General features: G+C 41.9%; 1 protein-coding gene across 1 annotated transcript in view; it reads left to right on the top strand.

The window, feature by feature from the left end:
- The window catches only part of SSR1 (signal sequence receptor subunit 1), a 61,312-nt gene that overhangs the window by 20,142 nt on the left and 14,671 nt on the right, over positions 1–26,499 (top strand). The window contains exons 2-6 of the mRNA XM_029590609.1: positions 3,681–3,799; positions 9,386–9,479; positions 16,182–16,444; positions 17,086–17,162; positions 21,773–21,851. Coding sequence (XP_029446469.1) covers positions 3,681–3,799; positions 9,386–9,479; positions 16,182–16,444; positions 17,086–17,162; positions 21,773–21,851 — 632 coding nt within the window. The remainder of the gene's footprint in view (positions 1–3,680; positions 3,800–9,385; positions 9,480–16,181; positions 16,445–17,085; positions 17,163–21,772; positions 21,852–26,499) is intronic.

The following is a 26,499-nucleotide window of genomic DNA, read 5'->3' as shown; positions in this document are numbered from 1 at the left end:
GGGGTATATTATGTCATAACACTACACACAATCTGGTAAAGCAAAATTTAGTTTACTAAATTTAGTACATATATGGTATAAAATCAGCAAAGAGAAACAATATCATGATGAATATCAAAACAAGTAGATTAATCATGATAGTATCATGCCTTTATACAATCCCTGTACTCTGCTTATATGCAATATAAGGGTCATCAATCATTAGAGCCTGTTCTGATCTATCACAAAGGTTTACAGGGATCTAGCTAAGCTGCCTAAAATTATCTTCTTACAGAGACTTTCCAGATATGAGACTGGGTCCTCAGCCATGTATCTGACAGTCTTGGTGGATTGACTGAATCGGATCCTGGAACCCCACAAATGTTTCCGTGGAGGTAGAGAGTTAGATATTCTGCGAGTGGGGCATGATAATTTGTTTGCATCCCCTCAGAACAGGAAAGTCCCACTGTTCTGCTTCAATAAAGGGACTCAAGACAAACTGGCTTTGGATGCCTTTGCTCTCCGTTGGGACCAGGTCCTACTGTATGCATATCATCCAGTTCTGCTCATTACTAGTAACTTGTTGAATCTTGGAAGAGACCAGGAAGCTGTGATTCTCATAGCATCCTTTTGGCAGAGATAGATCTGGTTTCCACTCCTGTGGGAGATGTTCATCAGAGATCCAATTAGATTGGAGAAGGCCCCAAACCTCATCACTCATGATCGGGGGCTGTCATTGCAAGCTAACGTCAGGACCCTGGCTCTCTCAGCCTGGATGTTGAGAGGATAGTCTTGCAACCTCTAGATCTTTCAGAGGATATCTCATATTCTGGCTTCAAAAAAAGGACTCCATGAGAAAGTATTCACTAACGTGGAATAAGTTTGCCTTTTGATGTGAGAAAAAGGCTCTAGTCAACACAAAACCTACTAGATTATCTTCTATATCTTTCAGAGTTGGGTCTTAAGACCAACTCAGTAAAGGTTCATCTCTGTGCAGTTAGTGCCTTTCACCACTATGTAGAAGGTAGACCCATCTCTGTACAGCTTTGGTTGTCCTATTCATGTGGGACTTGCTTCACTAAGTCTCCCATCAAGCCTTCCGCTGTGTTATGGAACTGACGTAGCTGATTAAACTCCTTTTGAGCCTCTGCATTCCTGTGGGCTAAAGTACCTGACATGAAAGGTCGAATTTTTGTTGGCAGTGAGTTTGGTGCGCAAAGTCGGTGAGCTCCAGGCTCTAGTGACTTATCCACCTTAAAACAAGTTTTTTCATTGGGTGGTTCTACACTCTCATCCTACGTTTTTGTCTAAGGTGATGTCTGACTTCCATCCTAATCAGTCGGTCATCCTTCAATCATTATTTTGAGGCCACACATCCACAAGGTGAACAAACGTACAGTTTGAACTGCAAGAGTCTTGGCCTTCTACCCGGAGCAGACTGAAGCCTATAGAAAATCCATTTAGTTTTTTGTTTCTTTTAACACCAACAAATCTGGGATTGCCATTGCCAAATGCACACTAACCAGTTGGTTAGCAGATTGCATCTCTTCCATCAGGCCCTATGAGGATGGATTCCTCAGGACAGACTGGCTGAATCTACTGTCATATCAGGATTCTCTGTCCAAACAATAATATAATATGAATATGTGGAAAGAACACAGTTGCATCCTTGCAGCTCTCCTCTGTGGAGACAGATTTTGGGTGGGTTGCCATGACTATGACCTTGAGCCTTGATAGTGAAGCATGATGGCATTAAAAAGACCATATGGCCTGTCTACTCTGCATGGATAGGCAGACTGAATAAGCCAAATGTTTTTTTTATGTTATAAATAAGTCCTTAAAGTTAGCTTATCTTTATTAATTGATGCAAAACTCCAAAGTCTTTGAATTAAAACAGCCAACTTATAGTGGGTAAATGTCCCCCGACAGTGTCACCATGTTTCACCGCATCGGGAGGGATAATAAAATGCCATTCAGAAAGCTTTTAGCAACATCTTCAACTTGTTACTACAGAGCATGTATTGCATCTCCGTTGTTCTTATGGCTTTTTATTTTATTGATATGTTTCTGTTCTGCCCAGATGGACCTAAATCAGGTGGGATATATCAAGGTTAGTGGTATAAGAGCCACAGCAGTGTTGGTAGCCTGCCTAACAGGCTGATATAGTACAGTGAGCTCCGCCGGAGCGCACTGTTAACCTGCGTTTGGACGCGCGTTTTCGACACGCTATTACCCCATACTGAATAACGGGTAAAGCTAGCGCGTCAAACGCGCGTTCAACCCCCCTCCGAAACGCCTGCAACATGCAAATGCATGTTGATGGCCCTATTAGTTATTCCCGCACGATTCACTAAGTAAAATGTGCAGCCAAGCCGCACATTTTACTTTCAGAAATTAGTGCCTACCCAAGGGTAGGCGTTAATTTTTGCCAGCACCGGGAAAGTGTACAGGAAAGCAGTAAAAACTGCTTTTCTGTACACCCTCCGACTTAATATCATGGCGATATTAAGTCGGAGGTCCCAAAGTAAAATAAATAAATAAATACATTTTTAAATCTCGCGGGTTGAAAACCGGACACTCAATTTTGCCGGCGTCCCGTTTCCGAACCAGTGGCTGTCGGTGGGTTTGAGAACAGATGCTGGCAAAATTGAGCATTGACTGTCACTCGCTGACAGCCGCTGCTCCTGTCAAAAAAGAGGCACTAGGGATGCGCTAGTGTCCCTAGCACCTCCTTTTACCACGGGCCTTCATTTAAATACTGAATCACGCACACAGGAGAGCGAGCGCTCTCCCGCCACTTTTACTGAATCGGCCTGAAAGATTGGTCTTTATGGAGGAGTTATACAAGGTCGCAACATGGAGTACTCGCTACACATACATTGTTTGGACAGGAATTCCCAATACCATCCTGTCTGACAAATCTCATTGAGGCGAAGAACACAACTTCATCCCTCGTAGGGCTGCTGCTGGTTTTTTCCAGGCTGCCCCTATAAAGATAAATATACAAAATACTGAAAAGCTAGTTGCCACCAAAAACAGATGTTGCCCATTGGCACTGTTTTGGTTTTACACTTTTTTTTTTTTTGTTCGGGCACTAGGAATTGCCCATTTGAGAGGCCTGCCATCCTGCTGCTGCTCCAGAGAAAGCAGAATTGCTGTTTCCCTGTAATAGGTGTTCGCAGAGGACAGCAGGATGGCAGTCTTCATGGCAGTTTCTGTCCCTTTCCTCTTCCTTGAATTGGCTTCTCCAAACATAAGATAAGGAATTACTGTAGAATGAAAAACCGCCATGTGAACACTTGGCAGTATGACATGCTTCACATGCATATTTATTATGGATATTCTGAAAACCTGACTGGTTAGGTGTGCCTCCAGGAGAGAGTTGGGGAAACATTTCTTTAGGATACGAATACCTTTTTAATTTGACAGCAAGGGGACACCACTATACAGACCTATCTTGAACTCCATTCAGAGTATTCTTCATGCTGGAGGCAATCCATTTGATGGTCTTTTGATACTGCTTGACTTAGGTTTGGGCAGCAGTATGAGACTGATGGATTTGTATCGGGGAGGAGAAATGCTCTCAAAACCTAGAAATGGAGTAGACCCTTTCACTCCTCCTGCAAGGGTATACTATACTGGTTTTTCTTAACAAAATTCTCAGCACTTATCTAAAAGGTGTTTTGTATTTATATTTATAGGTTCAAGTTCACTAGTTACAGCTCAGGATGTTACAGAGGAAGAAGAAGCAGTAGAGGATTCAGTAGTTGAAGATGAAGATGATGAAGCTGAAGTTGAAGAAGATGAAACAACAGACTTGGTAAATTTGTACTATGTAGTCAACTAGAAATGATTAACTTTCATTCTTAAATTGTCAGACAAGAATCTGAGAACTGAAAATGGTTATTCCCTGTATGTACCCGGATCAGTCCAGACCATGGGGTTGAGCCTCCTTTCCAGCAGGTGGAGACAGACCAAAACTGAAAGGGTATCTTATATGAGGACAGAGCCTACCCTGTAGCCCTTCAGTATTTGTCTGTCTCCAGCAGGTAGAACAGCTCACCCTGTGGTTCCCTGTTAGCTTGCCCTTTGTTCCCCTTGGGGTTTCTTCTTGATTCTTTTCTCTGGGGCAAGCTCAAGCAAGTATTGTTTTCATCTGATTTCTTTGTAAAAAAAAAAAAAATTACTGTAAATTTGTCATTTTTATTCACTGTGTCAGGGAGACAGTTCTGTCTCCCTCACGGGGTTCCTAGGGGGAGCTTGGCCCCTTGATTTGCTCAGCCTAGGGGTACTACAGGAACGAAAATTAACAGGTAAGAACTAATTTTCCTTTAGAATGATTTACTTCTGGGAAAATTCTACAGGCAATTTTAAAATTCTGTTAAAAAAAAAAATAATTGTGTGCGAAATTTATGAACATTTGATATTCTGCCTTTTACCAAAGTTGGACTTAAGGCGTATTACAATAAATTTAAATGAACAGAAGCACTAGAACAGCTTACAATTGAATCTGAATTTGCATAGGAAAACCCATTTGTGAATAGTTTCAAGACCCAGTTGTATTCCTGTTGTGTATAAAATTCTGCATACTGTATTTATCAAAATACAATGTAATCACTGTCTTTCAGTAGTAAATAATTTAAATTTCAGAGCAGATAATGGTTCTTACTCAGATACAGAAGGGCGATCCCGGAAACTATTGTCCAGTGAGCCTGACTTCAGCGCCTGGGAAAATAGTGGAAACTATTTTAAAGATCAAAATCAGAGTGCATATAGACATGGTTTGATGGAACACAGTCAACATGGATTTACCCAAGGGAAGTCTTGCCTCACAAATGTTTCATTTTTTTGAAGGGGTTAATAAACATGTGGATAAAGCTGAACGAGTAGTTGGTAGTGTATCTGGATTTTCAGATGATACAAAATTATTCAGAGTAGTTAAATCATAAGCGGATTGAGATACATTACAGGAATACCTTGAGAGACTGGAAGATTGGGCATCCAAATGGCAGATGAAATTTAATGTGGACAAATGCAAGGTGTTGCATATAGGGAAAAATAACCCTTGCTGTAGTTACATGATGTTAGGTTCCATAATGGGAGCTACCACCCAGGAAAAAGATCTAGGCATCATAGAAGATAATACTTTGAAATCGTCGACTCAGTGTGCTGCAGCAGTCAAAAAAGCAAACAATGTTAGGAATTAAGGGAATGATTAACATAACGGAAAATGTCATAATACTTCTATCACTCCATGGTGAGACCGCACCTTGAATACCATGTACAATTCTGGTCGCCGCATCTCAAAGATATAGTTGCGATGGAGAAGGTACAGAGAAGGGTGACGAAAATGATAAAGGGGATGGAACAGCTCCCCTATGAGGAAAGGCTGAAGAGGTTAGTGCTGTTCAGCTTGGAGAAGAGATGGCTGAGGGGGGGTTATGATAAAGGTCTTTAAAATAATGAGGTTGTGAACGAGAAGATGTGAATTGGTTATTTACACTTTCGGATAATGGAAAGACTAGGGGGCACTCCATGAAGTTAGCATGGGGCACATTTAAGAATAATCGGAGAAAATTCTTTTTCACTCCATGCACAGTTAAGCGCTGGAATTTGTTGCCAGAGGATGTGGTTAGTGCAGTTAGTGTAGCTGAGTTCAAAAAAGGTTTGGATAAGTTTTTGGAGGAGAAGTCCATTAATTGCTGTTAATTAAGTTGACTTAGGAAATGGCCTCTGCTATTACTGCCATCAGTAGCATGGGTTCCCTGTACATTCCCGGATCAGTCCAGACTCCTGGGTTTATTCATCCCTGCCAGCAGATGGAGACAGAGAAAGGCCTTGCTGACACTGCTTGGTAAGCCCTGGTGCCACCTGCAGTAGTCCAATATTTCTCTGTCTCCATGAGATGGTGGCTGGTGAATAAACCTGCAGTCTCTTTTTTTTTTTTTTTTTATTAAGACTTTTTTGATTGAGTTTTTCTTTTTCAGGTGAGCCTTCCTCCCAGGGGATTGGTTCCTGTGAGGAACCTTTCCCTGCTCGGTTGAGGTAGATGAGCTAACGGTTAGTGCTCGCTCCAAGTTGATCCATGGGGGTGTAAATCTGGTGGTCCAGATCCCTCTCCTTATGAGGCCATTTTGGCGGCTTTACGCTCCTTTTCTTTTATTCTGGGTTTTTTGTTTCTCTCCTTACTTGCTTTTGGACAGCTCCCTGCAGCCTTTGGAGAGGGATTTCCCTGTTAGTTTCTTTAGTAAAGTTTGTTTGAAAAAAAAACCCAACCATAACAAAAGCAGCTCCAGGGCAGGCACTTCCTTCCCCCCACCCCCTCCTCTGTTTTGGGGCTGTTTTCCTTTTTTTGCTGTTCTTTTTTTTTTTTTCCTTGCTGGGTCAAGTGGTTCGTGGCTCGGCTTGCCGTGCGCGTAGGGCAGGCCTCTGTTTGGCTTGCGTTTCGGGGGTGGGGAAGGCCCTCCTTTCTTCCAATGCCTCCGAAACAGAGGAAGATGCAGAAGCGCGCGGCAGTCATGGTCGGACCTGATTTGTATGTCCCCGAGGGCACCAGGTCTGCCGGCTCCCGCATGGTGGGAACAGCAGCCATTTTGTCGTCAGGGCATCAGTAGCATGGGATCTTAGTGTTTTGGATGCTTGCCAGGTTCTTGGGGCCTGGTTTGGCCTCTGTTGGAAATAGAATGCTGGGTTTGATGGACACTTGGTCTGACCCAGCATGGCAATTTCTTATGTTCTTAATAATTTAAGTTTTTGGTGCAGAATTCTCCCAGGATACAATAATTGTGCACCATGTCTAGGGCTTCTGATTTTTGGGGATTTCCTTTTAGAATCCATGGAGTCTAAGGGAAGCTTAGAGCTGCAGCAGTACTGACTTCTCACAGTTGCTAGTACTTGCAGCAATACAGCAATGTCTATGGTTGCATCTTCAAATGTCAGCTGTAAAAAGTTGTCTGCAACTTCTCTTAGGCTCTGTAGAGGCCAAATGTATATCCCTAAAATCCAAAAGTGATAACCATAAGGCAGTAGTCATGCCCTCTAAATGTTTTCTCTGGCCACTATAACACATCTTCTCCCCAACTCCTTCCAACGCACTGTTACCCTAGCTCATACCTTCCCACATGATAAAGGGGGATGGAGCATCTCTGCTGTGATGAGGCTAGGGCTCTTCAGCTTGGAAAACAGGTGGCTGAGAGGTTGTTAGAAGTCTATAAAATCATGAGTGGGGTGGAATGGGTAAATAAAGGATGGTGGTTTACCCTTTCAAATAATACTAAAAGAAAAGTACAATCCATGAAACTAATAACCAATAGATTTAAAACAAATCATAGGACATACTTTTTCACTCAATGTGTACCTTTAAGCTGTGGAATCTGTTGCCAGGGTCATGATCAAGGTGACTAGATTAGCAGGGTTTAAAAATTTCACACATTCCTGGAGGAAATGTCCATAATACATTATTGGCCAGCTTTTGTTACCCCTGGAAATGGAGTAACAGAAATTAGATTTTATGGGATCTTCCAGGTACTTGCGACTCTGATTATCCAGGATCAGAGACAGGATGCTGGTCTCAATGGATCTTGCTTTAATCCAGCATGGCAAATTCTAATACAATACTCTCTCCCTTCCCCCACCCCAGTTCATCCCTTCTAACACTCTCTCTCCTTCAGCTCACATCCCTCAACCAGTTTGTCTCCCCATTCCAAATAGATCCCTTCATCCCGCACTCTCAGATTTTCTTTTTCCTCTAACTCATCCCCAGTTTCTCTCATTGCCTCTCCCAGTGACCATGGCACGGCAGTCTTCCTGTACCATGCTGGGAGTGAGGGGTAGTGCCTGAACTGTGTTCTCAGTCTTGCGAGAACAGCATAGGAGTTTGGGCACCGCGCTTCTGACACTAAGAGCACTGCATGTGAGAAGACAGCTGCAGCTCCGGCTCTAGCTCTAGAACCTCTTCCTCCCAAGGTCTGTTTCTTGCCAGCACCAGGGAGGAATTTTGCAAAAATTCTGTTTTCCTAGCTATAGCAGATGGACTCGGGAACAATGGGTATAGTGTACTTCTGATAGCAGTTGGAGACGGATCAGATTTCAATCTGGAATTCTCAACTGGGGAAGGGACCCAGTGGGTATCACCGCAGGAGAGCGGGGCTCGTCTGTAGAGGTAAGATTTCTTCTTATTTTGGTTTTCTTTGGTAAAATTACTCTAACGCTCTGTGAGCGTGCATAGAGTCCCTAACTGCTATGGAGATGGAAAATACTGAAGAGCTGCACTTCCTGCAGGGGGTATATGTACTAGGACTGACGTCAGATTGAAATCTGATCCGTCTCCAACTGCTATCAAGAGCACACTATACCCATTGGTCCTGAGTCCATCTGTCTACACTAAGGAAAACGAAATTATCAGATAAGTAATTTCTCCAATTCTGCAGTTATGCAGAATTCCCCCAGGAGTAAATGAATGTAATATAGTGAATGTCAGTAGGTATGGACCATTTTCCCTACCCAGTTTGTCTAGTTACCCCTACCTACTCTCCTCTAGCTTCAGTCGTCACCTTTCCTGGCTCTTACTGCTATTCAAGCTTGACCTCCTGCAGAAGGTTGCTTCTTTTAAACCTTCAAGCTATAATGTTGTTCATACTAGGCCACCTACTGCAACACTCCCAGTTATACCAGCATGTACCAAAGCCACCTTAGTGCCTTTCTCTGCAGGTTAACTTTGCCATCGTTCCCTGGGATAAGTATACCACTAATCCATGCAAGTCAGCTTTGCTGTCTTTCCCTTTGTTAATCTACAATTTCAGGAAGATGAACATGCTTTTATACTTAAGCAAGTCAATCTTTGCTGCCCTTCCTTAACCACTGCCCTCTTCCAGCTTTCTTGAATTCTGTAACCTCTTTAGCTTATGGTGAGAACAGAGGGCACTCAACCATATGATGAGTTAGAGCTCAAAACCAATTCTGTCAGGGTACATCTTAGTATGTGCCAGTTGCACTATCTGTATTTAGAAGGGAAACTAATTACTGTACAAACCTTAGTTGTAAAATTAATGTGAAGCTTGCACTGAAGCCTCCCAGCCAACCACCCACTGTATCACACAATCTCGACATGGTAACACAGCTAATTGAAGCTCCTTTTGAACTTTTTGCTTCCTGTTGGCAAAATCAACTGACCTGAAATATCACTACTTTGGTGGTCAATTCAGCTTGTAGTGGTCACTTCAGCTTGTAGAGTTGAAAAGCTACAGGTCCCATTAACTTATCCACTTAACACAAAAACGTTTATCATAACAGGGTGGTGATGCTGTGCATGAAAATAAAATCCATTAATTTCTCATTTTACAAGATTGGATGTGCTCCTTTCTTCCCCTTCTGCTCCCCCTTTAAATGTATGTGTATCTTCTTCTAGACTGAAGAAAAAGAAGAAGATGAGGATTTAACATCAGGAGAACCTAAAGCCTCTCCTAATGCTGATACAACTATCTTGTTTGTGAAAGGAGAAGGTAAATATACTATCTTGGAAACAGGGATGTTCATGAGAAATTACATTTGATGCGTTTTCAGTTCTAACAACTTTTCATATTAGTTCTAAAATGCCCAATCCCTGTACTGCTCCATAATTGAGTGCCACCTGCAGTCCCTCAGTATTTCTTTGTCTCCAGCAGATGGTAAATGTGCAATCCTGCAGTCTGGAGTTTTGAACTAAAAAAAAAAAAAAGGAAATAATTAGAAGAAAAGATTTATTAAGAAGAGGTGTTAGATTCCTTCATGGGCCATCCCTCGAAGACCAGGGGGTTGGATATCCCTGATCTGGCTCGGCCTTTATTTTCCAGAGGGAGAGAAATCCAGGGGTCCTGGTTCCCTCGTGCCATGTGTGTCAACCTCAGCCTTCAGCATTCAGAAGCAGGGAAGTATTTTATTTTTTGGCTTACCTTATTTTTTGGTCTCTTGTCACTTAAAAAAAAAAAAAAAAAAAGGGAGCTTGGCAGCAAGGCTAATAGTGCGCCTGGGAGGCCGGAGGCGCGGGTGAGCGGGGACGCAAGAGCCAGGGCAGCGTCTGAAGTATTTAGTGCGCCAGCTGGGGATTCCTTTAGCGGCAGGAGCCTACGTTTACCGGTGACTGCAGAATCATGGCGCCACCTGCTGACTGTAGGAAACTACTCAGAACCGCATCCAAAATTTTTACTGAAGGCAACTTCTGTATTCCATTTAAACCATTCAGTAGTACTTTTCTTTCCAAAATCTCATGCTTATGAGGGTTAAAAGACATGTCATACATTGGACTGTAAGAGCTCTGGCATATTATAAGTGCTGTCCACAACCCCATAGGAAAGAATTCCAACTTTTCATGTCGTATGATCCTAACAGGTGTGGTTCAACTGTGACTAAGAACAATTTCTAATTGGATTCCGAAATGTTTTTAGCAGTGCTACTCAGTAGCTGAACTTGATCTCTCTAATCCAATCAGAACTCACAGGTACGAGCAACAACTTCTTCCATTGCACTCTTCAAGTTCCAGTTGAAGACATTTGTAAGGCAGCTACCTGGTCCTCTGTACAAACTTTCACTTCCCACTACTGCCTAGATTCTTTGGCTTCCATGGACAGTGTGGTGGGGAAAAAGCAGTCTTGCACCATTTGATACAGACATAGTGTGCTATCCAAGCGGAATTCGGGTTGCTAGAAACAAATGCTGCGCTGCAACCCTAAGCTTGGTAAAAAGCAAGTTTGCTTACCATAAATGGTGTTTTCATAAGATATCCCTGGGCAGCAGACTTGCCTATTCAATCAGCTTTGATACAGACTGAGGAGATTCAATGGCAATGCCCAAATGGTAACTTGTGCACATGCTCAGAGCTCAAAGCTCTACTAGCTTGGAGAGCTTCCTTTTACAGTTGGTCATCCACAGATCATAGCTTATTCATCCTGTTATCTACTGAAAACAGTTCATGATGAGCAATCTTGCTTATACAGAAGAGCTAGAAAAGGTACAAAGGGTGGCAACAGGAACGATAAAGGGGATGGAATGGTTCCCTTAAAAGCTAAAATAAAACAAAGGGGAACATCACATAATAACAAAAAAATAGCCTAATAAACTTATGAGTCTCAAGAAGGTGTCAGCAAGCCTGTCTATCAGCTAGCAAATGCAGATCACCGAGACTTCTCAATCATTCACCTTGTCAAACAGAATTTTTTTTATAAAGAGTTCAATAAATTGCAGCTAAAATATAAGTGGACAATAGTCTTAGTCAAGTATTTCAGAAAAAGCCCAAGGAGATATCGAAGGAGATGCATGCGTCTTTTAAACACCAAATTACGTCAGCATATATGACATAATAGGGGATGCCGCTGTGAGATGAAAAAGCGAGAGAGAAATTATCAAAAATAAACCTGATCATTCCAGAAAAACACTTTGATCCAGCTCAGCATTAAGTCCATGAGGTGTTAATCTGTTATCTATATAATCCACCGCTGCTCAAGGCATAAATTGTTTTCTCGTCTACCACTGAAGCCATCACCAGTGACTCACAGTGGCTCGCACTTCATAAATTGTTAGGACGTTTGGTATATATTACTCTCCATGCCGATACACTTTTAGAATATTGCTGTGTACAACATATTCCTCGAGGCTTTAGGTTGTTCAAAGAAACTTACTTTTATAGTGAAGACCCAGAATTCCTCTGACTGGAATGCTATATTGAATAAATGCAGCCTGGATCTTATGATCTTGATTAAAAAAAAAAAAAAGCCCAGGCATCGGAGGTGACTTTGTGAAGAAACAGAGGCAGTGAAAGTCACGTTAATTTCATCTATGGAATTAGATATGTATATTACACAATTGAAATCAATTGAAGAATCAATGGATACATTTTGCGAGGATATAAAGATCTAAACTTGAGAAATTTCATAGAGATGAACATGATTACCTTAAAGGATTTGTTTATCCCTGGATGGCCAAATATTCTTCCACTACTCTGACTAGACACATCACTTTTGAGGCCAGCGGAAATGATTCTTCAGGTGATGACTCACGGGCACACCATCTACGATCAGGTAGTGTTCTACCAACACAACCTTCTTTTTTAGGACAGTGAGCTCAAGGCACTCCTCGTCCTTTTTGCAATCGATAGGTTCATCAGCTGCCACAATCTCATCAGGATCATTCAGAATCGCAACCAAGGATCACCCAATCGCACAATTTCAAGAATCCTTAGTATTGAATTTGTCTTCATTCAACCTTACATCTGTACAGTGACATGTTTTGGAATGTGGTTTGTCGTTTGTTCCAACACCACGAGTTGACCCATTTGCACTTACGATCAGTGTGTTTCGTTTCATCCGCACTTTTGAGGCTCTGACGTTTTTTTGACACCCAACTATCTGGATATGATCATCTATTTTGTCCAACCCATCTACATAGATGCCGCGATTAAGACTTTTCATCAGTTGATTTATTCAAGATACACACGCTATCCACAACTAACACGCAGAAATGGTTTTCAATCTGACTCGTTTAGAAAAAAGTTCACTAAATGAACTACATTCTTCTGTGCATTGAGTGATCAAACCCGCCAATAAAGGCGGTAAGGTGGTTATGAATTGGCAAGATTATGAAGCAGAGGTTTATTGTAAACTCAGTGATACCTGTTTTACCAGCCACTTTCTCAGGATCCCTCTGTGGACCTTCAATTTGCAATATCAGAATTAGTTAAAGCAGGTGGTGACTCCGGTTTTTTGACCAATAATGAAGCTAGATTCTTACTTAGATCACATGCTTAAGTTCTAGTGTTTTATATACTATCAAAAATTCATAAGAATATCACAAAACCTCCTGGATGTCCAATTGTTTGTAGCCATGGGTCCTTATTAGAACCTATTTCACGATTTATTGACCATTTTTTAGCACCATTTGTTCCACAATTGCCATCCTATATTCAAGATTCATCTGATATGGTTTTGTTTTTGGAACAACTTCAAGTCGATACCACCAACTTAAATTTAGTTACATTGGATGTTGAGGCTTTGCATACATCTATACCACAAGATGAAGCAATTTTGGTGGCGGCTATCACCTTTGACAAACATCCCTGCCTGCACAGGATACCCAATGAATTTATGGTTAAATTATTGGAGCTAGCTTTGACAAATAAAATTTTCCGCGTTTGACTCAATTCTTTGGGCAAATATGTGAACAGCTTTGGGTGCGACCATGGCTTCAGATCTAGCAAATTTATACATGGGAGCATTTGAAACACAATGGCTTAGTGAACATCTATATAGCATCCAGATAATTACTTGGAAAAGCTATATAGATATTTTCCTTTTGTGGAAAGGTACATCAGCTTTGTTTAGTGAATTTTTAACATGGCTCAATTTTTGCAATCTACACCTTAAGTTAACAGCTAACACTCATTGCCAAGCCATTCCTTTCCTGGACATTCTGATACAAGAAACTTCCCAAGGCATCATTACCTATCTTTACCATAAACCAGTCTGTTCCAACACATTGTTGCATTTCCTCCGCGATCTTTGAAAATATAACTTCCTACAAGTCAATTTATTCGACTTCGTCTTTGTTCTTCCATTACAAAATTTCAGACTCAAGCGCAACCATTGTTTGATCGGGTTTTTAGCATGAGGGTACCCCAAATCGTATGTGCATAAGCCGTTTTTGCGGGCCAAGTTTAGTCATTGTGAATGGCTGTTCCTTCCACAAAATGAAAGCGATTCATCTCACTGTACTTGTGATTTTACCTTTTTTATCTGAAGCACGTTTGATTCGCTCATTTATACTTAAAAATTGTCGGATTTTGCAAATGCACAAAACTTTGAGAACCTCCATGTTTTACCTTTACCCGTGCCACCAACTTATGAGACCTTTTGGTACACTCTGACTATACTTTTTTTCTGGTCAGAATGTCAGTTTTTCTCTTCCATGTTCACACCATCCTTGAAGCAAATGCTCAGTATGGGCAATCTCTGACAGTTTCTACATCACTCACTGTACCTTCTGGATATGAAATTGTATTTAAACATATTACAACTTATTTATCCAAGATGGTTATCTATCTCATTGAGTAGCTGTGTCATTTGCTTTACGTTGGAAAGACTAAATGCATGATTAAAATGCAAATAATAAAACATCGCTCTAACCTTTCAGATTCATCACAGTGCACCTTTGGTTAGCCACTGTGTTGAATTTAATCATTTCTTTGATGAATTTTGGTTCTGTGTGATAGATCAATTACATGAAAATTGGCAGGCTGGTAATTTGGACTCGTAACTTTTACTTCTTGAGCAGTGGTGGATATATAGCTTACAGACTGTAACACCTCATGGACTTAATGCCGAGCTGGTACTAAGTGGTTTTCTGGGATGAAGAGGTTTATTTTTTTACATTAATTTCTCTTTTTATCCCACAGCGGCATTCCCTATTATGTCATACGTGTTGACGTAATTTGGTGTTTAAAAGACGCGTCTCCTTCGGTATCCCCTTGGCTTTTTCTGAAAGACTGACCGAGACAGAGAATGTTGCCACTGTTATGTTTTAGCTGCAATTTATAAAACTCTTTATAAAAAAATTTTGTTTGACAAGGTGAATGATTGAGAAGTCCGGGTGATCTGTACTTGCTAGCAGATACACCGACAGGCTTGCTGACACCTTCTTGAGACTCTATTAGGCTACTTTTTTCATTATTATATGTATTTTCCCCTTCGTTTGATTTTGGGTTCCAACATTGTGGGATAACTTTTGACTCTTTGGTTGGTTGTGTAACTCCCTTAAAAGCTAAACAAGTTAGGGCTTTTCATCTTGGATGGAGGTTTATAGAATCATGAGTGAAGTGGATTAGGTAAATAGAGTATGGTTATTTAACCTTTCAAATAGTACCAAAACTAGGAGACACTCATAAAATAAACTGTAGAAAGTATTTTTTCACTTTGTGCACAAACACTGGAATTTGTTGGCAGAGGATATGATCAAGGCATATAGCATAGCTGGGTTTAAAAGGTTTAGACAACTTCCTGGAGGAAAAGTCCATAAATCATCATTACTATGTAGTCTTGAGAGAGCCACCAATTATCTCTTGGAGTGAGCAACAAGGAATGGATGTACTCTTTGGGATCTGCCAGGTACTTGTTACCTGGATTGGCCACTGTAAGAGACAAGATGCTGGGCTCAATAGACCTTTGGTCTAACTCAGCATAGCAGGTCATATTTTCTAAATAACAGACCTTGCCATGATCATCATTAGTCTAGTAGATTTAATGGTTTGGGCTTCTTACACATCTGGAATATAGCATTGCAGAGGTGGTACAATATGAAATTTGCTTAGATGAGCCACCTACTGTGAAATACATTGTAGTGTTAGAAGATAGCTGAACAGTGTCATGTTACATTTCTGCATGATAGGGGAGGAAATAAAAGCAGTTTCCTTCAAGGAGTAAGATGGGTGTACTTTTGGTTAATTTTCTTCCAAAGCACAAATAAGATAGTTATACCTGAAAAAAATAGACGTTTTTTAAACTGATTTTTTTTTTCAACAGAATTTTACATTAGAAAAACATCAGAAAAAGGATTAATCTTTGAAAGCACATACTTCTATAATCATTTACCCCTTCAAATAGTCCTCTTTTACCTTTTGTTTGCCAAGCGTCTCCAAATATCACAGAAAGTTTTGTGCAAAACCTTATCCAAATTCTAAAAATGTGCGCTGAATACTTTTCTGCTGGTGTGTAGTTCCAAAGAGATCCTTTTTTGATACCCTTTTAGCTATTGAAAATTGTTTAATTTTTTCTTTGATTTTTTTTTTCTCATACTTTTTTTTTCATGTTTTTCTAGTTGTGGTTTTGGCTTCTTTTGGTTTGGTTTATTTCATTTCTGTACTATTTACGTCAGGAAAACTAGATGATAGTCATTGGTTTAAACCCTAGAGCAGGGCAAACAAGAAGTTTTCAGACTAACCAAAATGTGCAACTTATTCTGATGCGTGGAATAATGTATATACATTTTTTCATAAATATTGTGTGTATCCTGAAAGCTCAAGCTTTTAGTGGGCTTTGAAGCCTAAAGAACTTTACCCTGTGGATGGTGGAAGAGAGAGGTCAGTGAACTGTAACTTTAGATCTTTGCCCATCTTTTATACCTTTGATACTAGGTAATACTGGTGAACGTGTTATAACATTTCTACAAATTTTTATCTCTAGATTTCCCGGCAAATAATATCGTCAAGTTTTTGGTTGGCTTCACCAACAAAGGCACAGAGGATTTTATTGTTGAATCATTGGATGCCTCATTCCGGTATCCTCAAGATTACCAGTTCTACATCCAGAATTTCACAGCCCTGTATTTGAACAAACTGGTTCCACCCCAGAGACAGGCCACGTTTGAGTACTCCTTCATACCTGCAGAGCCCATGGGTGGCCGGCCATTTGGATTGGTTATCAATCTGAATTATAAAGATGGGAATGTAAGACTTTATTATTTTTTTTTTTCTGATATCGAATGACATACAATGAATAGCTAAGTGCTGTTCTAACCAGTTGTAGTATGATACTGATAATATCCTAATGAGATTTTTGCTCTTTATAAATAGTTCTACTCTACCTGTTGGTAATGGAATTGAGGATAAACTTACTGGCTTCACTAATAAAGTGGGTTGGCTTGTATGTAAACAACTTAATTTGTATTGTCCAACAGTTGCTCCTTTATTGCTTGGTGCTGGCAGCCACACTGTGTTCTGTTGCCATCAATGTGCAGTAGACTGGAAAACTAAGGCCTCCAGCACCAATGTTAGAAGAGCTTCAAGCTGTTTTCTCTTTTGAAATGGATCTATGCTGTGCTGTAACTTTCTAAAGTAAGTCAGCATGAACCCAGGGCAACAATGGAAGTGCAACTTTTTGAAGCTCTTTGAGAGGGACTTATTTGGGAAGTACTCCAAAAAGAAAAGCTCAGTCTCTGTAATACTTCCAGTTTTTCAGATTGCAGAAAGTCGGTTCCTAAACACTGTATTTTAATTTAGTCTAAAGTAAAATATGTACTCCTGATAATTAACTGGATGACTTTTTTTTTCTATAACTATTAAAGATCAATGCATTTTTGTTATCCCAGGGAAATGCCTTTCAAGATGCTGTTTTCAATCAGACTGTCACAATTATTGAGAAGGAGGATGGGCTCGACGGAGAGACGTAAGAAAGTAAAATTTACAGATACTTGCTACTGTCCTAATGTTTAATACTACTTCTCACATTTACGTAGGGAGATGCCACCAGGACCGGTGTAAGAGTATTAGGTGCCCTAGGCGAGCTTCAGCCTTGTGCTGCCCCTCCCCCGCCCCCTTCCTGGTCTTGGCCCTGGCTCCTGCCATATTCACACCCGCCAAGTGTATGCTTCTCTGGGCTGTCAGCAGAATGGGCACTGCTTAGAGCCCGCTGAATCTCTATTCCTCTGCCGTGAGCGAGATAAGCTCCACCTACAGCCCCACATGGCTGCTGTTCATCGCCCCCCTAAGGGTCAGCAACTGCCTAGTTCACCTAATAGGACGCTCTGTCCCTGAATACCACACATGTGTCTTCAGCTTGGGATGAGGAACCCTGTGGTCAAGGCAGCTGGTTTCTTGCCATTTCATGGCAGTTTCTGTTGCTGCAGTAAACTGCCTCATCTCCTTACTGCTGCTACTTTTCCTCCTCCATTACTCCTAGCCTAGGCACTACTTGGCTCCATTATGTTGTGAACTGCAGGGTACTAGTATTAAGTAGGACAAGGTTTACTACCAGCACAGGAAGTGGTTAGTTGGGAAGGGTGGGATAGGGTAGGGACGAGACCACCAAGTGACTGGAGAAGTGGAAGAGGGGATGGGGGTAGAGATTGCAGTGGTTTGGATGCGATTCAGAGGAAACAGGAAAAAGGGATGACAAAATAAGGAAGGGATAGAAAAGACTGGAGGGAGAGAGGACGAAAAGGCTGGAGCAAGGTGAAAAAGCTAAACTGGGAGAACAGGGCAGGTAAGAACCAGGTTTGGGGAGAGGAATGGGCTGAGTAAAAAGTTGTAAGAGGAGGGAGATAGGAATAGGGAAGGAAGAAAACTGAAGAAATTATACTCTACACAAGATTAGAAAACTTTTATTTAAGGAAACTTTTTAAAATTCAAATTTTCAATGAAATTGCCTTTGTGTGTACAAGCTATATGCAAATATGCCACAGATTAAAAACATTGGCATACTGGGGGCTTTGCTTATGTATTTAGTAGTTATTTGGAGAGAAATATATTGTTTGATTATTCCTTGTGATTAAATATAAAGTGCCATAAAGTCAGGGTATGTATGTATGTAGTGATGCGCCCCTGTAGTTATAAAAAAAAAAAAAATATCCCCAGTGACAGTATATATTTGCAGTCTTCAATGAAGTCAGCTGCATACCACACTGTATTGTTTAGAATTTCTACCACTGAAAGTAGAGCATAAATTTGCCAAAATGAAAATGCTAACACATTACATAATTGCAGCATGTAGATGTAAGCAGAGTAACTTTAATGCAATTGCCCTGCAGCCTTTTTAAAGCCATGGTTGACTTGCATTGTTTGATTTTAAAATGCAGCCTAGCACAGTTTCTAGGGTCTTTGGCCTTCCGCCATTTCATGGTTCTATAGCATGTCTGTAGAACTTTTTTTTTTTTTAAATAGGAGGTGCAGGGGAATAAAAACACCAACAGGTCTATTCAGAAAAACGCGCGGGAGAGCTGGCGAGCGCCCGCTCTCCCGGCACGCACCCAGGCCACTCTCCTGGGCATGTGATTCAGGAGGGTGGCCTATGCAAATTAGGGCCCGCGGTAAAAGGAGGCGCTAGGGACACTAGCACATCCCTAGCGCCTCCTTTTTGACAGGAGCGGTGGCTGTCAGCGGGTTTGACAGCCGACGCTCAATTTTGCCGGTGTCTGTTCTCAAACCCGCTGACAGCCATGGGTTCGGAAAACGGACGCCAGTATAATTGAGCGTCCGTCTTCCGGGCCGCGAGCCGTTTTTTAATTTTAATTTTTTAATTTTTTTTTTTTAATATTTACTTTTGGGGCCTCTGACTTAATATCTACATGATATTAAGTCGGAGGGTGCACAGAAAAGCAGTTTTTTCTGCTTTTCTGTGCACTTCCCCCGGTGCCGGCAGAAATTAACGCCAGCCTTTGGGCAGATGTTAATTTCTGAAAGTAAAATGTGCGGCTTGGCTGCACATTTTATTTAGTGAATCGTGCAGGAATACCTAATAGGGCCATCAACATGCATTTGCATGTTGCGGCGTTATTAGTTTTGGGGGGATTGGACGTGCGTTTTCGACGCGCTATTACCCCTTATTGAATAAGGGGTAAAGCTAGCGCGTCAAACGCGCATCCAAATACAGTACAGTGCGCTCCACCGGAGCGCACTGTACTGTATCGGCCTGCAATTGAATTGTCTAAGTGGAGCCCTGCCACCTTTATTAAGTTTGCCCTTTAGCTCTAACATTTTAATTCATACCAAATCTTTATACTATACACAGGTGTAGCCTAACAATAGTAATCCCATATATGTAAACCTGTCCAGCATTGAGCATTCATTTAACTTATGATCCACAGTAACACTGAGGGAGTTTAAAAGCCTTGCTTGCGCAAAAAAGGCCACAGATGTGCATAAGTAGGCTGCACGGAAGCTATGCAAATTTTTAAATAGCCGGGAAGGACGCATGTCCAGATAAAGTAGGCAGAAAAGGATAGGGCATTGGTATTCCAGAGGCGGGGCCAACACTGACACACACCGCCTCTAATTTTCCTCCACCAGCTGGCATATGTTACCGGCGTAACTTTGCTCCAGCTCCTCGGTGGGTGTAGAAGTACTGCAAACATCGGGGAGTGCCTCTCTAAAGGGCTCAGCCTGACCCTCAATATCTGCACTATTGTAAGGAGGCACTTTGACTCGGGGTGAGCTTTCGGGAGGTGGTATTACAGAAACGTTCAGAGGTAGCCATTGTAAAATTGACATCTTTAAAGAATTTTTGTCTTTATAAGTGATGCAAAGGAGTTGATTTGTGCAATGCAGCTAGCAGAGATTGCAGTATACAAATCAACTCCTCTTCTTAGAATTTCATCACTTACAAGGTCTAAAATTCTTTATTGATATCAATTTTACAATTAAAACCTCTAAATGTTTCCGTAACACCTTACAATGGTGCATATATTGTCAGGCTGAGCCATATAAAGAGGCGCTCTCTCTCTCTTCTCTATCTCCTCTCTGAGTGCATAAAATATGCACGTAAAGGCTGCAGACATACGCACATGAAGGATATTTTAAAACCTACACGTATGCTTTATAAAATAGCTCATATCGTTGCGTGTGGCGCGATACGCTTGTTTATGGGCGCACGTGTGGTCCTTTTAAACTCCACTCAAATGACCTTTAACTTTCATACTACTTTTTTGCACCTAAGCAAATAAGCATGGTGTAAGACAAAATCTCGATTTGGCTACAGTCTATTTGAAATAATTAGGAGGAGCTTATAGGACAGAAGCATGATATTCATTCTATGAAAATAATTCGATTTGGTAGGACTTTGTACATGGCATGTAAGGTTCTTGACAAAGGTAATTGGCTAATGTTTCTGCTCACTTCTGAACATGATTCAGACCCTGACTATATGATGACAGTTGTCCTCTGATTTACCAAAATAGTGCAGGAACTGGGTAGTATGAAATGTTACCTTGACATCCAACAGTTTCTATATGGAAATACTTGTCTTGTAACTGGCTTGGTGGCCATGTTGTATACCTCCATACTGGAAATAGTTTTCAAGCATACTGGGAGGAATTTTGAGTCTTAGCACAGTGGTAATATCTAGTGGCTATATTCAGGTTATGAATGTAGTGGATGCTTGAGGAAGCCACGGGTGTAACCTTTAACCAAGGACCGCCATTTCTGTGACTTAGCTGCATGGAAGGGAGAGGATTAAATAAAAATGGAGTGGGGAGGGAATCCTAGGTAGTTGTGAATGAAGGCTCTTGGGCCCTTAGCCCAATGCAGGCAGTTTGCCTTTGAACTAACAGCCCAAAGGAGCAGGAAGGGAATATGAGAGAGGTGGTGTGAGGCTTGTGGGGGGTGTTTTTCTTTTCCTTATGTCCTCCTTCCAATGATCTATACTGCTCCTCACTTGCTGGCCAAAGGGCCACCACATCCAAGGTGCACTGTTAGCAGCTACCATTTTTCCTTTTCTCCCTCCTTGGGCCTGAGCACAAGACCTCTATGGTATGCTCAGGCCCAACTTGTATACAAACCCAGCTCTCCTGCCCACTATAACCTGAGCTACAGGGACAGCCCTGTGTGTGTTTGTTGAACTTGACTCATAAATCGGGACTAATTGCAAGGCGCAGCAGTACTTCATATTTTCTAATCAGTCTTGCCACTTTGTGACTTTTTTTATAACGATACTTTTTAACTAATATGCATTCTTGCGTTACTTCCCTTCACCATGTGGTGTTAAGCAATACAGTGCAGTGTTTCAGATTCTGCCTCCGGGGTCCGCCTCATAAGCCTTTGTTTCAGTGTCTCAAAGGTACTCACAAGAAGATGGGATGTTTAGTGATGGCATACATGAAGTACTTTTGAGACACTGAAATGAAAACATGAGCAGCACACATGAGGCAGACTCCAAAATGAGGCACAAAAAGATTGAAAGAAGCAATGTTTTGAAGAATATAGCTAATACTGCCTTTGCTTGTAGATGAATGTAGTGTTTAAAGATGCTCTTTTTTTTTTTTTTTTTTTTGGCATTTCATGAAGAATCTTTATGTATTTGTTCCTTGGTGGACTTGGCTTGCTTGTTGTTGTTGGTCTGCACCAGTTACTAGAATCAAGAAAGGTAAGTAAATGAAATGCAATTGGATGCATTCACTTTTTCCTCCACCAGTCATTCTTGTAACAATGGTCCATAGGCACAAAAGCATGGAAACTTGCTGAGATTCTCCACATAATTTAATAAGTTTAGTCCTGAAATTATACATGGTGTAACATTTGTCCAGCTGTGTTATGCTAGACCTATGAGTCATACAGAACAATGTATTTCTGCCATGACTGTTCTACTTAACATCCTTTGCATGTACTTAAGACTATATCATTAGGCTGAGGAATCTCATTTATTAGCAGTTTATTTTCCATCGATAAGCAGGCCTGAATTAGCCATGTTCTGCAGTAGTGTTCCTGCACTTCGTCAGCCTCCATTGGTGCTTGTTGCTTGGCCTGGCTTTGAGTGAGCACCATTCGTGAAGACGTCCATGAAAAGCTGGCTGATCTTCCCTACCTTGGAGATAATCTCTTTGGGGAGAAGTTCCGTAAATCCATATCTCAGATCAAGGAGCAAAATGTGGCTCTGCAGTCCCTATTGACCTCGAGGTGGGGGTGGGGGGGATGTTCTGCCAATCCCCGACGGCCATATTCTAAAAACCACACTACCCCAGAAAATCTTTCAAACTGTACCAGAAATACATTCCTCCTCTACAGCAAGCCAGGTAGGTCTTGTAGGGCAAGGGTCCTGCCCATACCCCAGGACTCTAGCAGAAACAGTCACAGCACCAACAACTTTTAAAGTCAGCACCTGGTTTTTGACATCCTCGCCCTCAACCCCAATATTCTTGAGTCGAAGTGAGACTACATCTTTCTTCAGGCCTAGAGAATGGACACCAGTGGAACACAAGTATTGCCTCAACTTCATTTTAAAGCCATCAGCACTTTATCTGTTGCTACCCCCAATCGGCCCATCCCATCTTCTGTACCTCAAGGTTCAACAACTGCTTCAACAAAATGCAATTCGAGAGGTACCTATGCCTAAAGTCCAAAACAGGTTCTACTCACAATACTTTCTTATCCCCAAAAAGACAGGCGGGCTGCAGCCCATATTGGATCTCCACACCCTCAATCTCTGTATTCGCAGAGAGAAGTTTCAGATGCTCTCCTTGGGTACCGTCCTTCCTTTTCTACAACACAACAACTGGCTGAAAGATGCACATGCTCACATTTCTATCCACTGATCCTATTGGTGTTTCTTCTGCTTCTGACTGGCCAACCGTCGTTACCAATGCCAAGTACTGCCATTTGAACTCTCCTCGGCTCAAAGAATATTCACAAAGTGTCTGGCTGTGGTGGCTGCACATCTCAGAAGTCAGGGAATCAGTCTTCCTTTATCTGGATGACTGGCTAATTTAGTCCCATCACCGGATGTCTTGCGCAGTCATACAGGTTCCACCATTGCCCTCCTTCAGTCGCTGGGCATCCTTGTGAATTTTGAGAAGTTGATCATTGTCACCACACAATGGCTGCACTACAGTTCATCAGGGCACTCAAACACAACACTGACAAGGGTGTTCTTTCCCCAGGGCAGAATAATCGGCCTTTGCAAGGTGGCCATTTCGTTTATTTCAATCTCCTTGAGTGATAGCCCACAACAGTCTCAAATTTGCTGGGCCATCTCACAGCTGCTATTCATGTAGTTCCACATGCTTGCTTACTCATGCAGCAGCTCCAGTGGGGGTTGCACATACAGTGGAACCAGCACCTCCAACCTCTTTCCATCAGTATTGATAACTGCCGAGTTGGTGGATTGACTGCTGCCATTACCAGTCGGGGTCCCCTCTACATTCACCCCCTCATCTGAAATTACTGGGCATGGATGCTTCATCTATTTGGGGAGCCCACACAGAGCCTCTCCTTACACAAGGACTTTGGTCAAAGCCCGAAAGTCATCTTCAAATCAACCTGCTGGAGCTCAGGGCTATCTGCCATGCTCTTCATGCTTTCAGTCATGTCCTGCACAGAAAGATCACAATCCACATGGGACAACCAAGTGGCTATGTATTGTGTAAACAAACAGGAGGTAAGGGGTCAAGGATCCTTTGCCACATAACCCTGTGAATCTGGCAGCAGGCAAGATCTCTCAAAGCTTTGCTGCATGTTCCCAGTGTGGACAACATGGAAGTGGACTGCCTCAACAGAGTTTTACGACCCCCCCCCCCCCCCCCCCCATGAGTGGTCTCTAGACCAGACAGTTCTCAACAACCATTTTTGGCAATGGAAATTGCTGTGGACAGATCTTTACCACAGAGGACAACAGGAAACACAATTCTGCTCAATCCTTCCCAACTCCAGGAGGGTGCCCCAGTCATGGGAAGAGGGAGTATGTACGCCTTCTCTCTAATCCTGCTCATCACTTGCACCATTCGGAAGCTCGTCCAGGACCAAGCTAAGATAATTCTGATAGATCCAGCCTGGCCCAGACAGCCATGGTTCACATATCTAGTTCACTTGTCTGTACAACCTCATTTCCCACTGGAAAGTGACCCCCGCCCTACTAACTGAAGAAGGGTGGACACTGCTGCATCCCATGCTGCAATCTCTCCACCTCGCGGTGTGGATATTGAGCACTCGATCTTGAGCCACCTCTCTTCCAGAACCAGTTCAGGAAGTGCTTCTTTTAGCTCGTAAGCCGTCCATGCGCTAAACTACTCTTTCAAGTGGATACGCTTTGTGTTGTGGTGTACTGCACGGGCAGTAGACCCTTTCACTTGTTCACCATAGATATTCCTTGACTATCTACTTCACTATCTAGATCAGGTCTCGAAATATCGTCTGTCAGAGTTCACCTGAATGCCATAGTGGCATATCATGTACAGGAGGATGGACGTCATATCTATACATTCTCTAGTATTCAAATTCATGAAATGGCTAATGTGCATTAAACCACCTGTGACAATGTAGTCCCAATGGCTCTTATGAAATCCCCTTTTGAGCCACTCGACTCAACATCTCTCAAATATCTTACTTGGAAAGTGCTCTTCCTTGTTGTCGTCATGACTGTATGCCATGTCTGTGAACTTCGGGCACTGGTATATGTCCCCTTAGCTACAGTTTTTTCATGACAAAAGTGGTGCTCTGAGCTCACCCTAATTTCTACCAAAGTGGTTTCAGCTTTCCACCTAAACCAATTCTTCACGCTTCCCACCTTCTATCCGAAGCCTCATGCACATGAAGGCTAAAGATTCCTCCATATGCTCGATGTAAACGAGCCCTAGCATACTGTAAATGTGCACACTCTCACAGGAAAACCCCGCAACTGTTTATCTATTATGACCCCAAGAGACTGAGAGTTGATGTTTCCAAAAGGATTCTCAAATTGGATCACCTCTTGCATATAGCATTGTTACTCAGCAGCTGAACTTGCCTTATCAGGACCTGTCCGAGCCCACCAAGTGCTTGTGACTGCAGCATCAATAGTGCACCTAAGAGGCGTACCTATTGAGGACACCTGCCGAGCTGCCACCTGATCTGTGCATATATTCACTCCCACTGTTGTCTGGACTCTTAACTGCTGACAATAGTGCAGTGGGTTGTGCTGTCTTGAGACATCCATATTCTAAGTAGTTTGCTCTCCATGTGGAGCCCGGATTGGGCAAAAATAAATAAATAAATTTGTTTTCCACAGTCCTCTTTTGGGACTTTCCACAGAGTATGTCTAATTCAGACCTGCTTATTGATTTGAAAAAAAAGCAAATTTGCTTACCATAAACAGTGTTTTTCATAGATGGCAGGATGAATTAGTCATGTGATGCCTGCCCTTCCTCTCTGGATTGCGGACTCCTACTTCGTTTGTTTGGAATAGACCGAAGAGCTATGCTGATGACACTCGTGTGGGAACTCCTGCACATGCCCAGTAGTGCTGAAAGCTCTAATAGCTTGGAGAGACCATTCCGTCCAGTGATGCCAGGAGGGCGCACTACCACAGAACATGGCTAATTCATCCTGCTATAAACAGGGAAAACACTTTACAGTAAGTAAACTTGTACATAGTATAGATGGCTTTATTGTTGTGCTTTTTGGGGTTTCTTGACTGATCATACGTGCTTAATCACACATGACCCATTGCAAATCTTTGTTACTGGGAGTACACTAAAAGTATGAGTTGCCAAACACATTTACCAAATCTGGCATTTCCAGTGATGAGATGTACAGCAGAGTGGACATGCCTGAGGGATTAGATGGTATAAGGCATGATCTAAGAAAACTCAAGGAATGGTTGACTACTTGGCAGCTAAGTTTCAATACTAAAAAAAATGCAGAGATACATATTTTAGGTGCAGAAATGTGAGTGAGAAATATACATGTGGGAACAATTACTGATGTCTCCAGAACAGGAAAGAAACCTTGGAGTAGTTACATCTTGATGATTTTAAGGTAGTGAATCCATGCAATAAGGCAGTGGCCAGGATGATAGGAATACTAGTCCATCAGGAGAGACATAACTAATAGAAAAAGGTTATTGTGCTTTTGAGTAGGTCATACTTCCAAAAGATATAATCAGAGTAGGGGCAGTCCAGAGAAAGGGCTACAGAATGGTGCAAGTTCTGCACCAGAAGTCATGAGATGAAATTTAAGGCTATAACCCTAGAAGAAATGTGAAAGGGGCGGGTATGATAGACATTCAAATATCTGAAAGATATTAGTACACATGATACAAACCT

This window comes from Rhinatrema bivittatum, chromosome 2 (genome assembly GCF_901001135.1).
Source record: "Rhinatrema bivittatum chromosome 2, aRhiBiv1.1, whole genome shotgun sequence".
Taxonomy (NCBI): Eukaryota; Metazoa; Chordata; class Amphibia; order Gymnophiona; family Rhinatrematidae; genus Rhinatrema; species Rhinatrema bivittatum.
The sequence above is the reverse complement of the archived record's forward strand: the minus strand, read 5'-3'. Positions and strand labels throughout refer to the sequence as shown.